A 15029-nucleotide genomic window follows, 5' to 3' on the forward strand; every position below is an offset into this window, starting at 1 on the left:
TGGCACGCCTGAAGTGTGATAGACAAATCGGTTCCAAACATAAAATTTCTTGAAGAAGGAGAGGAGAAAATAATAAATATGATTAATAATAATGAGGCAAGTACTTTTAAAAAGCACTATGACATAACTCTTCATAAAACCTTGACAAAGGTTTAGGTACCTAAAAATGATGGAAAAGAAGAGATCAATCTTGATGTGTTATGTCGTAGTGGAATCGATATCAAATAACCGTCGATGGTATCTTTGGTATAATGTAAAGATCACCATTATAAATGATATCGAGGATCTTGAATTTAAATCTATTAAATAATGTGGACAGATGAAATACGCAATTTAAGTATATTATTTTTCACTTGAAAAGTGATGCTTTGAAATTAGTTCATAGACTAAGGTATAATTTCAGGGGGATACAAATTGGTGATTGTGCGAAAAGTAAAATTGTAAGATATAAAATACGACTTGTGCCTCGATGCATAAAGGTTATTTGCAAAGTCCTGACATTATTGTTTGGAGATGTGTTCTCTTATGATGGATGTAATAAGGTTTCTTTAAATCTGGCAATGTATGAAAATCTTGAATGCGTATAACGAATGACTGTCATGTTTAGCTAGACGACAAATGTTATAGGAAAATCCTTAAAGGATTTAAAAGAGATTCGATTCATTGAATATCCCAATGGTTGTGAGATCGCTTATCATAAAGAAAGATTAATTTTCACCTCATGAAAATGATTAGAAAATACCATGTATTAGTGCAATAATTGGACTTGTGTATACTGCTATTCTATACATGAGATAATAGCTTTTATTACGTAAAGTTTTTGGATCAACAGTCCAAACAACTGAAGGTGTCAAGTCAGTGGGGTACAAATAGGTTTTTGTGCGAGAGTGAATGAAAAAGGTGAAGTCGTAAGATATAAAGAACGACTTGTGGCACAAGATTTTTTTTTGCAAAGGCCTGGCATTGACTATGTGGAGACATATTCTCCTGTGATGGATGGAATTACCTTCAGATATATAATAAATCTGGCAGTTCATGAAAAGCTTGATATGCGCCTAATGGATGTTGTCACGACTTATTTGTATGGCTCATTAGACAATGATATTTTTATAAAAATTTCATAGGCCTTCAAAGTACCTAAAACATATAAAAATTCGCAAGAAACTTGCTCAATAAAGCTCCAGAAATCTTTATATGGATTGAAACAATCAGGGCGGATGTGGTATAATTGTCTTAGCGAATATTTGCTAAAAGAAGGGTACAAAATGATCCTATTTGTCCTTATATTTTTATAATAAGGTCTGAATCTGAATTTGCTATAATAGTTGATTATGTTGATGACTTGAATATCATTGGCACTCCAAAAGAGCTTTTAAAAGCCGTTGAGTGTTTAAAAAAAGAATTTGAAATGAAAGATCTGGGAAAGATAAAATTTTGTCTCGGCCTACAGATTGATCATTTGACAAATAAAATTTTTGTCCATCAATCAACATAGACTGAAAATATTTTAAAAAGATTTTACATGGATAAATCACTGGTTGTGAGATCGCTTGATATAAACAAAGATTTATTTCGACCTCAAGAAAATGATGAAAAACTTCTTGGTGATGAAACTCCATATCTTAGTGCAATCGGGGCACTAATGTATTTTGCCAATAATATTCGACCAGATATTTATTTTGCGATAAGTTTATTGGCAAGATTCAGCTCTTCCCTAACTAAAAGATATTGGAACGGTGTCAAGCATATACTCAGATATCTTTCAGGAACCATTGACTTGGAATTATTTTATTCAAATGAATCCAAGTTAGAAATGATTGGTTATGAGGATGCAGAGTACTTGTCTAATCCACATAAGGCTCGATCTCAGATGGGTTATTTATTTATGTATGATGGAGCAACTATATCATGGCATTCAATGAAGAAAACATTAGCTGCAACTTCTTCAAATCATGCAGAGATCATTGTTATTCATGAAATGAGCCGGGAGCGTGTTTGGTTGAGATCAATGACTCAACATATTCAGAAAATGTGCGAATTTCCTTTGAATAAGGATATTCCAACTATATTGTATGAAGATAATGTTGCATGTATAACTCAGTTGAAGGGAGGTTACATTAAAGAAGACAGAACAAAACACATTTCACCAAAATTCTTTTTCACTCATGACCTTGAGAAGAAAGGTGAAATAGATGTTTAACAAATTCGTTCAAGCGATAATCTGACAGATATGTCCACTAAAGCATTGCCAACATCAACCTTTGAAAAGTTGAGACACAAGATTGAGATGCGTCGTTTCCTAGCTATTAAGTGATGTTTTTATCAGGGGGAGTGCATACACGCTGCACTCTTTTCTTCTTAACCAAGATTTTATCTCAATGGATTTTTCTGGTAAGGTTTTTAATGAGGCAGCAAACAAGACGTATTACAAACCGCTATTGTGCATCTTATTTCCTTTAGAATTTCTCTTTTACATAAACATCCAAGGGGGAGTATTGTAAAGAATGTATTTGGTGGATATTCACATACTAATTTATTGTAGCTACGCATACTATACATACTATTGTAGGATGTAAAGATTTTGTATTTTCACATAGTACACTTTTTCTACATACTATTGCCTAAAAAGGCATTCCATTCTACATTGTAAATACACACCAAAGTAGAAGAAAATAAAAACCTTCTCTTATATCTATAGGTCTCTCCCCCCCCCCCCCCCCTCTTTTGTTTTAGTGTATTTCAGAATATTTATTTACAATATTTAATAAATTATATTTTAAAATTATTTTAGATATCGTGAAAAAGTTCAATTTGAAATTATTTTTGCATGATGTGAACTGCAGATAGATGAATACCTTGTAGATGTTTGTTACTCCCTCAACTTCAAAAATAAAGACCTATTTTTCAGTTTAATTTGTTTAGAAAAGAATGAACTTTTTTTTAGCAATACTTTAATTTCAACTTTCTATGTGTCATGTTTAGAACCATAGGATAAATGACATTTTGGTATATTGACAAGATGAAGTAGATCATTCTTTTTAAAACTAAGGGAGTAATATATTTTTTTGTTTCGTTATTACTCTGCTAAATAATTTACTATAGTCAAATGTGCAAAGAAAAAAAATTTAATTCTAATTGCCTATGGACATTTAATTTGAATAAAATAAAATTAAAATTTCACCTTTATAAAAGGGAATAGAAATGAGTATTATGTATTAGAAACAAAAAAATATATATATAAAAAGTTGTGAAGAAAATTGTGGGGTTCACATGAGATATTATACAATTTTGGGATAGAATTGACATTAACAAAAAGTGATTATTTTTTTTATTATTAAAAATCAATGTACAAACATCAAGGCTTAAGAATAAGCAAACAATGCACTTTTTTTTTTTAAAATGACAAAAATATCTTTGGTTGTCCCACCTACTCACTCTTCTACAAAATAAATAAAATAATAGTATAAATGTAATAATAATGTAGTCAAATGTGTAAAGAAAAAAATTTAATTCTACTTGCCTGCGAACATTTAATTTGAATAAAATAAAATTAAAATTTCACCTTTATAAAAGGGAATAGAAATGAGTATTATGTATTAGAACCAATAAAAAATATATATAAAAAGTTGTGAAGAAAACTATGAGGTGTGAGATATTATACAACTTTGGGATAGAATTGACATTTACAAAAAAAAAATGTTTGTTTTTTCTTTGTTATTAAAATCAATGTACAAACTTTGTGGTTTAAGAATAAGCAAACGATGCACTTTTCTTTTTTAAAATAATAAAAATGCCCTTGATCGTCCCATCTACTTATTTTTCTATATAATAAATATAATAAATATAATATATATATATATATATATATATATTAACATATAAAATATAAATAAATAATAATTACTTTAATGTTAATAGTAATACCGTACTTATTGATCAACGTGTGTTGCACATGTTTTTATTCTGATTAGTACTTGCTTGCTCCATTTCAAAATAGTTGACAGATTTAGATTTCGTACAATCCTAACAAAATGATTAGAAATGTGATTTGACTAATATATTCCTTATTAATTCTTTAATTTTTATCTATTTAATGCCTCTTATTAATTCTAGAATAATTAATATTAAGAATAAAGTTAAAAAAATAATAATTAATGCTCACTTAATCTTTTAAACGGATAATTATTTTGACACGAAGGAAGTACAAATACTTTAAAACAATGTATGATGAGTAGCACAAAATTTAAGAAAAAAATGAAATGTCAAACTGATGAATAGAGAGCCTATTCTACTGATATTATTATCATTGGCAGATCATAATAAATTATTGCTATCAAATGAATTTGTAAAAGTATTATTCAAACTAATTCATTATGCAGTTTTTATAGTATATCAAGTAATCAACTAGTCCTTTCGGATATGTTAACAACACATAACCAAATGTAAACTACGTACCATTGCAAAATATTCATGTCGTCTCAAAACCTTGACATTTTTACAGCCACATACATATCAAGAAACTATAAAATAAAATAAAATAACCATGGAAAATTAAACAATAATAATACATAGCTTAATTAGCTTCGACTGATCAAATATCTCATTTAATCGAAAAAAGTAACTGTAGACATCTAAAATTTGTGGACTCTTCAATAAGAATTCAAATTCTGAAGCTGATAAGAATCCAAATAAGAATAACTTGAAAGAAGCATGTTGTGGATGAGAAAAGGGTTGAAGATGTCACCAAGAACAAGTGTGACGATCTTGCATCTAAGAAGGTCGCGGTGACTGTCAAAAAAGTCACCACCAAAAAGCCTCTCTCCACTTCAAATAAAGAAGGTGTCGCTTCTACGAAAAAGAAGGCAACTCTCATTCTTCATTACGTACCAAAGGTAAGGAAAGAAAAGAATCACCCATCGGATTCCCAAGATAATGTGCTAAAGGGGCTAACTTTACCTATCAGGAAGATTGATGCAATAAATCCATCCTCAAAACTTCTTGAAGAGTCTGTGGCTCAAAATCTGCCACAAGATATGACACTCTTTACGAAGCGTACGAAAGAGGGCTTTGATCCAAATGCATACAAGCTATTTGTAAAGGCCGGATACAATCCTAATAAGCCATCAAGGTTGGGCAAACTTCCATCATAGGGTACAACCAGGCAAGCACGTGAATGCCTAGGATACATACAACCACCTCCAATTCGAATCTCCATAGAAGGGCAGTCAGTAATTACATCACCGTAGAAGAAGAATCCACGGCTGTTAAAAGACCCTCTGTCTTTGATTGACTTGGAGAACCAACTGCAAGAACTTTCGTGTTCGAAAGGTTGGGACCTCTAAATAAGAAGAAAAGCAACAAGCGTCAAAGAAGTCATCAAAGCATAATGATGCACTCTTCATTTAAAATCCAGAAGGACTTCCAAAGTTTGATCCCTTCCAGAATGAGGCGACAAACAGAACTGATGGTTTCATGCAATGAGGTGTTAAAAGATAAAACTCATACGGTAGTGTATACCGAGGAACGTGAGGAATATGAATAAAGTATTGGCTCCTCATATCATGTTACGATCCAAAATGAGAATGAGGTCTCGTCTCAAATAAAGGTTGATAAAGAGATGGAAGATACTTTCTAGTGTCACCACATATCCATCAACGATGATGATCCTCAAGAGGAGGAAGATACTGGAGATGCTCCATCTCAACTTGAATAAGGAGTAAAGGCCACAATAGATCTCCTGAAGGAAGTTAATCTTGAAACTAATGAAGACCCAAGACTAACTTACCTGAGTACGTTTCTAGAAGTAGAGGAGGAAGTCGCTTATATGGACATACTCAAAGAATATATAGATGTATTCGTTTGGAGCTATAAGAAAATGTCTGGCTTAGATCCGAAAGTAGCAGTCCATCAGTTGGTGGTCAAGAATGGTGCTCGTCCTATTAAGCAAGCCCAAAGGCGCTTTAGGCCAGAGTTGGTTCCTTTGATTGAAAATAATGTTAACAAACTCATTAAAGCAGGCTTTATTCGTGAAGTCAAATATCCCACATGGATTTCAAGTATTGTTCTAGTACGGAAGAAGAATGGCCAAATTTGAGTTTGTGTTAACTTTCGTGATCTCAACAACGCCTGCCCTAAGGATGACTTTCCAATCCCTATACCAGAGTTGATGATTGATGCCACCACTGGTTATGAGGTAATGTCCTTCATGGATGGTTCATCCGGCTACAATCAAATTTGTATGGCACCAAAAGATGAAGAACTCACTGCATTTCGTACGCCCAAAGGTATTTATTACTACAAGGTGTGCCTTTTGGTTTGAAGAACGCTGGTGCCACTTATCAAAAGGCTATGCAGAATATCTTTGATGGCCTACTCCATAAAAATGTTGAATGTTATATGGATGATCTAGTGGTAAAGTCAAGAAAGAGAGATGACCACTTACAAGACCTAAGAATGGTATTCGAGTTACTTCGAAGATATCAACTTAGGATGAATCCATTTAAGTGTACCTTTGGAGTTACTTCTGGAAAGTTTCCTGGCTTCATTGTACGACACCGAGGAATTGTGATTGATCAAGATAAGGTCAATGCAATTTTGAAGATGCCTGAGCCTCAAAATATTCATGAGTTAAAAAGCCTTCAAGGAAGACTAGCATATTTAAGAAGGTTTATCTCAAACCTGGCTAGAAAATATCAACCATTTAGTCGTCTCATGAAGAAGGACACTCCCTTCGAATGTGACCAAGCTTATAGTAATGCCTTTGAGAGTATCAAATTATACTTAATGAAGCCACCAGTTCTTGCGGCACCCATACCTGGGAAACCATTGATACTCTACATCGCGGCACAAGAGAGGTCAGTTGGAGCATTACTGGCTCAAGAAAATAGTGAAGGCAAAGAAAATTCTCTTTACTATTTGAGCAGAATGATGACACCGAATGAGCTAAAGTATTCTCCAATTGAGTTGTTATGTTTGGCATTAGCCTTCTCGATTCAAAAGATGAAGCACTATTTTCAGGCTTATGTTGTTCGACTTGTCTCTAGGGCAAATCCCATCAAGTTTGTAACGTCAAAACCAGTCCTTAGTGACCGACTTGCAAGATGGTACCTTCAATTTCAATAGTTTGAGATTGTGTATGTTCCCCAAAAAGCTATAAAAGGACAAGCATTGGCTGACTTCTTGGCAGATTACCCAATACCTGATGACTGGGAGCTGAGCGATGAACTCCCTGATGAAGATGCAATGGCTGTTGAAGTTAGATCCCCATGGAAGATGTATTTTGATGGTGTTGCACACCGAGATGCAGCTGGTGCTGGCGTAGTGTTTGTCACTCCACAAGAAGAGGTCATCCCCTACTTTTTTACCTTGAGTATCAATCGCTCATACTCGGACTAGAGATGGCTATCGACATGAAACAACTGCAATTACAAGTTTTTGACGACTCTCAATTAGTGATAAAACAACTGTTGGGAAGCTATGAAGTTCGGAAGCCTGAGTTAAGACTCTATCATGAATATGCACAAAAGTTGATGGGATGGCTTGGAGAAGTAACCCTACAGCATGTGCCAATGAAGAAAAATAAGCAAGCTGATGCTCTAGCTGCTTTGGCCTCAACCCTTCCAAATCAAACACAAGTTACTGTCCGCCAAGAATGGGTAGTACCCCCATCAAACAATGATGAAGAAGATAAAGTTGAATACCTCGTTGCCGTATGTGAAACTGAAAAAGAAGATTGGCAACAATTTATCATCGATTACTTATGTTATGGGATACTTCCAGAAGATCCAAGGAGAAAGACTGACATTCATCGTCGTGCACCTCGCTTCCTCTACTATAAGGACACACTGTATAGAAAATCATTTGAAGAAGTACTCTTACAGTGTTTGGGAGAGGAAGAAGCAATCCAAGCTTTGCAAGAAACACATTCAGGAGTTTGTGGATCACATCAATCTAGACCGAAGCTCCATTTTCATATTAAAAAGATGGGATATTATTGGCCAAGGATGGTGAAATATTGCTTGGGCTATGATAGAAGATGCAAAGCTTGCCAATTCTATGCAAATTTCATACATCGACCTCCAGAGGTACTACATCCAACTGTAGCGTCTTGGCCATTCAATGCTTGGGGAATGGATGTTGTCGGTCCACTACCAAAATCTTCTGGTGGGCACTTATACATCTTGGCCACAACAGATTACTTCTCAAAGTGGGCCGAAGCTGTTGTCCTCAAGGAAGTAAAGAAAGAAAATGTTGCAAACTTCATTCGAGTGAATATCATCTACCGCTATGGAATTCATCAGTACATAATAACCGACAATGACAAGCCATTTGATAATAAGTTGATGAACAAGATCTGTGACCTCTTTGGCCTCAAGCAGCGTAAGTCTTCAATGTATCATGCTACCACCAATGGTCTAGCTGAAGCCTTCAACAAGACTTCGTGCAACTTGTTGAAGAAAGTCGTCTCCAAATCCAAACGAGACTGGCATGGGCGAATGGAAGAAGCTTTATGGGCGTATAGGATAACTTACCGTACACCAACGCAAGCAACCCCATACTCACTTGCTTTTGCAGTTGAAGCAGTCCTGCCACTTGAGCGTCAAATACCTTCTTTGAGACTGGCTATTCAAGAAGGGCTCACCGATGAAGAAAATGCTAAGTTGCTTCTTGCCGAGTTAGAAGCTCTTGATGAGAAGAATCAAGGAAGGAACATATTTGTAACCACAATCGTTTATCAATAAAAAATTATGGTTTCTTCATATTCTTATTTATAGTTAAAATTTATTTTTCATGAATTTAAATTATGTTGCAAATAAATTGGCACGTCCAGTGGGACCAAATCTGCCCTTCATCTCTTCTCTCATAGATCAAATCTGCAAATCTGTAGCCATCACATAAAGATAAAAGCTCTGTTGGTACTTTAAGACTCGTCATCAAATCTACACTTCGACAAGCCTTGAAGTTGGGGCATTTGTAGACATCTAAAATTTGTGAACTCTTCAATAAGAATCCAAATTCTATTAGACTTCTAGAAGACTACTTTACCCTAAATCTCGCCTATTTAAAGGGTAACATGTTCCCTGAAACAGACATCTGAAATATCCCATAAGTTGATGGGTATTCGTAAAAAGATCGAGATCTCCAATATCCCACAAAATCACGGGACATTCATAAAGAGATTATCCTATGTTCGAGAATAAGCCACTAAAGGCCCTCAAATTATGGAGAAAATCAAGAGAGAAGAATCAAGGAAGGAACAAATTTGTAACCACAATTGTTTATCAATAAAAAATTCTGGTTTCTTCATATTTTTGTTTGTGGTTAAAATTTATTTTCCATGAATTTAAATTATGTTGCAAACAGTAATAAATGAATATTTAACTATAAATAAATAGCCCATAAAAAGGCTTCTCTAGATTCTAAAGGAATATCTATTTTATCGTTGATAAGAGGAAAATTAAATAACTTAAGATCTGATGAAAATCAATCAATAGGTTTTGACGAGTAGAAAACATATAAATTGTCTTATTCTTTAATGTTGAATGGCGGACTCACAAAACCTTTTCAAGCAAGAAGAAGGTTGAGGCAGGGTGACCCCATGTCACCTTGTCTCTTTGTAATAGCAACTGAGCACTTACACTGGGAAATAATGCACTTGGTTCTAAATAGATAGTTCCATTTCCACCCAAGATGTAAAAGATTTGGTCTAATTCATATGCGTTTTATTGATGATCTTTTAATGTTTTGCGGGCTAATCTCATCTTTGTTTCCTCGCCTTTAAGAGACTTTTCATAAATTTTCTTTTGCTTTTGGGTTGAAGGCTAATTTAGAGAAGAGTTCTATATACATCGCAAGTATCAACTCTAGGCTTAAAGCTGATATTATATAATTCTTCGGATATGTGGAAGGAAGTTTGCCATTCAAGTATTCGGGAGTGCCTCTTTCCACAAAGAAGTTGACCATCTCCCAATGCCTATCTTTAGTTGAGAAGTTTATTGCAAGAATTACTTGCTGTCAGCAAATTGTTGCTATAGTCTGGTAGGTTACAACTTATAAAGGTTGTCTTGTTTGGCATACAAAGTTACCGGGCACATTCGAGGCAGTGTACAGACATGTCAAAGTGAACTATCTAAGAAGTCATTAGTGACATGGATTTGTTATCCAAGATCGGCAGGTGATTTAAGTGTCATTGATCTTAAGCTGTGGAATAAGACAATTATTTTGAAACATTTGTGGGTTGTTTTCTATCGCGTCCCATTTTCCTCGCGGAAAGCGGGATTCGACATGACAAACTCTTTTTGGGATTGTTTTGTGGGAGATTGTGAAGAGTCACCACCAAACGAATTAAGGTGCTTTAGGGCACTGGTCTAGGCTAACTACGAACCTAAATAGTTATTTTGTCTTAGTTCACCATAAATTCGGGTAAGGGTTCAAATTACCTCAAAAGGAAGGTATTAGGCACCTTTCCAGGTCCACAATGGTGGTTTCCGTCTGAATTCGTATTTTACATGGGGATTCTACGTGATCAAATAAAGGTCTCATGTTTTATTAACTTAAACATTGACTAAGTGATAAAGCAATTAATAAGCAAACATATGTAGTTTGTGATTTTTAATTATTAATTATCTAAGTGATAAAAATTATTAAAACATATAACAAGACAAGCGAGGAGAAAGAAGTGACATAATTTATGACAAAATGGGACTGCTTATGTAATAAATTAACTACCCCAAATACGCATACAAAGTAAATAAAACAATAAAATGAATTCATCAAATAAACAAAGAAATGTTTTTGGTCTCATTCGGATCAAAACTCCAACTTGTTTAATAATCTTCTGACCCATTGGCCGAACTCTTAGACAAGTCATATGTCTTACCTTTAATGTCGATTGGAGATCATCACTTCCGAATGACTAGCCATCCCACCCCACCCCACCTAGGCTAGATGTCAAGTCTAAAGGCGTTCTAGGACAAGGATAAAACTAACGTTTTTAGAAGTACTTGTCGTCACACCTATCGTCCAAAAGGCATTGGACTTTGCTATATTGATTTTATGGTCTAGACAAAATAAAGTTATGTTGCCTAGGACTCAAAACGTGTCACAAGTAGGACGTCATAAAGCACATAATTATCCCAAGTTAGCCTCTGGGCTAATTAACGTTGATTAATGTGATTAACATGCAATAACAAATAATTATTTATTGTTTAATCAAACCTACAGACATGATATCTAAGTGATAAACAATTATTTAGTATGACAAAATATAAATATCAGACTATTTCAATATAATGTTTGTAAATCCGTTAAAAAAAGAAGGCATGTCAAAGCTAAACAGACGTGAGAGAATAAGATCGTTAATTATTATGTAAAAGCTAATTAAGCATGATGTCTAAGTGAAAAGTAATTGTTCATTGATTAAAAGTAATTGTCAAACCGTTTGTAAGGTTGTTAAAACGAAGTATGTCCAATAAAGTAAATACATTGAAGGGTGATGCCCGTTAATTTTGTTGCACGTATCATATTGTAAAAATGTTGGAACTTAATCTTAGACACTAGCAAAACATGTTCGCTTGCTAAAATAATTAACAAAAACAAAACTACCGGAAGTTCAGTTAATTCAATATGCTAAAAAGTCATTTTTTTATTTCTTAAGGTGCTGAAAATTATTTATGTGTTAAAAAAAATATAATATTTAACTGCTGAAAAACCGTTAAAAAAAAGTTAAAAATGATATTTAATTGCTGAAAATTATTAACAAGAAGCTGAAAAACAATAGTTAATTGCTGAAATAATATTTTAATCGCTGAAAATTGTTAAAATAATATTTAATTGCTAAAAATTGCAGGAATATCAATACAAGTGTTGGAAATTACATGTTGAGAAATAATTTTCAGCATTTTTATTTGTTTGTCATGTCGAAAGTGTATTGACAATTTTAAAGATACGATTTTTCAGTAGTAAAATAAGTTTATTATTAATTCTAAGAATTTGTCTAAGTGAGTCACGTAAGCATATAAAAGCACATAAATACATAAACCTAAGTTATGTTGCCTACGTGATTCAAAGAACACATAAATCCCGCCCCCCCCCAAGGAGTCCCAAATTTATTATACAATTATTTACGAAAGTTATTACAACACAATGAATAACTAAATAAAGAAAAAGAAATGGGCAGCCCCCTCCCCAATATCCCGACGATTCTTCAAATCTTCAAAATTGTCTGTTTACACCTGTGAGACAATGTATAATAGCAATACAAGCAAAAATACAACATAACATAATCATAGCAAGCAAACACTTAATAATTTCTATAAACATGTTTATTAGCATCGTCACATAAAGTGTAAAGAAAAATTGCATCGAAAGTGACTTACCGATTGCCGTAACAAGTAATAATAATAAGAAAATTCAGAAGCACAGAATCCGCGTATGAATTGCCGCAGAACAGTCAAGATCAATGCTTCGAAAAATAAGTACGAAAGAGTAATAAAGTAAAATTGTTTCTTGTTGGCTCAAAGCTTTTGTGCGATAGTGTAAATTGTAAGTTTTAAGTTAAGTTTTTTAAAATAAGAGAGAGGAAATAATAGCAGAGGAGAAGTCTGTCTATTGTAACAAAAAAGAGGGTATTTATATAGTGGAGAGAGTGAAGGATTAAACGGAAGAATGGTTAGGGTTTGTCTTTATTTTTGATTAAAAAGGGAAGACAAATACTCTGATCTCAGCCGTCGGTCGTATAAGATCAACGGTTGTGATTCAAAATGAGAATAGATTGACTCATGGGTCAGCAATTGGGTTAAAAGTGAAATTGGGGATTTTAATTTGAGGTCAAATTGTTAATGAATTTAGGCTAAAATTAACATAGACATATATAAAAATGTGACTAGAAACTAAATGAATCGAAAAAATTGAATTGAATTAGGGCTGCTATTTTAGTAAATGTAATAATGACGAAAAAAATGATAAGACATCGATATTAAAATAATTATGCATGTAAAATTGATGTTACGTAAAAAATATTATATTAAATTATCGATAAATAATAATAAGAGGAAAAATTAAAAATTAGAAAATGTATTCGTAAATTATGAGTGTGCATATTTTGTGAATTTTTTTTTAATAAATATTAATAAAATTATGTAAAATGTTGTATTTGAATTAATAAGTTATAAAAATGATATCAAAAATTAATAAAATAATTTGTACATTTTAAATCATGAATACGATACGTCAAAAATCTGTTTGATGCAAGAAAAATGTGTAAAAAATACTAACATTAAAAAATTAATAACTTTACTAAAATAATAGCCTAAATATAGTATCGGGAGATCAAAATTGGGTGTCAACAAATTCTATAAAAAATAACACTTTTTGAATTAGATGGGTGCACTATTTCCATATAAAGCAGAATAGGTTGAAGGTCATGACAAGCCTCAAGAATGCAACTTGGGATATGAAGAAAATCATTGGTAGTTGGAAGTTTAGCATGTCAAAGCAGCTCTCTTTCAGGGGTCTATTCATTATACTTTGAAAAGCGTGGTGCAGGGTGACAAGTTCAGAATTAAAAAAAATCTTATATAGCCCTTCAGCCTCTGATGCCTAGGGTGTCTTGGAAGAGTATTACACTACATAAACTGATGTATCCTTGATTCAAATTCAATCCGTGGCTTGCAGTACAATTCAAGTCCCTATGGGCTGTATTTTTTTGTGATCAGAAGGTGGAAACTTTTGACTATTTGTTCTTCAGATGTGCTTACAGTGATTAGGTATAGACTAAACTCCTTCACATGGTTGGGAGTTAATAGATGTATTGGTCCTTGAAAACAAGAACAGAAATGAATATGCACAATAGCAAAGCCTGCTGAAATGCTATTCCATACATTTGCAATGGTTATTTAAAACACCTTGAGATTCCAGAAAGGACAAGTTGCAGTCACAAAAACCTAGATATATGTAAGCAACTAAGTTTCTTTCCTGCAAACAACACTCAAGAAAAGAAAAATAGCACAAACAAGAGTATATTGTTTTAAAATATGCGTGGAGTTACGATCTTTATAAAATCTTAAAATAAGAAGATGTAATCCTCTAATTCTTCTTCTCACAATTTTCATTTTGTTCTTGAAACAAAATATTTATTTGAATTTCACCTCAGATTACGGAGCACAACTTTTATTACAATCGCGGAGGTATAAAAATTTATGACTCTCCACTTGGGGATGCAACTTCTTGATATGTGGAAGGCTTGCGGATCACCAATGAAGAGGAGAGCTTCTCTCTATGTGTTTACGAATTCATGTGTTTTTTTTGTATGTATGTGTCTTCTTCTTTGATCAAGACCCCTTTATATAGGCGTGAGTTAAGGCTTGGGGGTATTTTAGTCTCCAAGTAAACCTAGGGAACCTTGGGCTTGAAGAGCATAGATTGCGCTAATCTACAACTTAACACGTGGGTCCAAATGTAATTTGACCTCATTTAAATTAGTGGAAAGGACACTCTATCGTCTTTTTAAAAAATAATAGCCCAAGTTTTGTTATTTGGACATATAATGTCCAGTCGGGTAATGCCACTTTATGGCCATTTCCTATTATTTCCCAATTTGAGTCATTTTGGTCCATGTAGTCCATATACAGTATATATACAATTCTGATACAATCTATATACAATACTAATACAATATTCAACTTGGGCAATTCGGCCCTTTTATAAATATTTCAATTTTTTTTTTGCTATAAATTTTTAACCTAATCAAATAGTCTGCTTTTTTTGATTGTTTAGAAATAATAATTAAATTATATAAAAATGATATAATTATTAAATAGAATACGTATCTATGTAAGATATATGTATAGAAATTGTATAGCTCTATCAAATATGTATATGTACAAAGTATATATAAAAAATATATAGAAAGTGTATGAAAATTATATAATTGTTCTATAAAACGTGTAAAAAAAATGTTCAGTTATTATATAAATTACGTATCAAAATTGTATAATTTTCGTATAGAATATTTATATGTATAAGGTTTG

The 15029-nt window shown here is 33.1% G+C and overlaps 1 protein-coding gene across 1 annotated transcript; it reads left to right on the forward strand.

The window, feature by feature from the left end:
- The first annotated feature begins 1522 nt into the window (after positions 1 to 1522).
- LOC124888967 (secreted RxLR effector protein 161-like) lies at positions 1523 to 2200 on the forward strand. Its single transcript, XM_047400253.1, has one exon. The coding sequence runs from the start codon at positions 1523 to 1525 to the stop codon at positions 2198 to 2200; it is 678 nt and encodes a 225-aa protein (XP_047256209.1).
- Positions 2201 to 15029: the final 12829 nt, after the last annotated feature.

Source organism: Capsicum annuum, chromosome 11 (genome assembly GCF_002878395.1).
Source record: "Capsicum annuum cultivar UCD-10X-F1 chromosome 11, UCD10Xv1.1, whole genome shotgun sequence".
Classification (NCBI taxonomy): domain Eukaryota; kingdom Viridiplantae; phylum Streptophyta; class Magnoliopsida; order Solanales; family Solanaceae; genus Capsicum; species Capsicum annuum.

Coding starts and splice junctions, on each gene's coding strand:
- LOC124888967 (XM_047400253.1), top strand. CDS start 1,523: ATGGATAAATCACTGGTTGTGAGATCGCTTGATATAAACAAAGATTTA.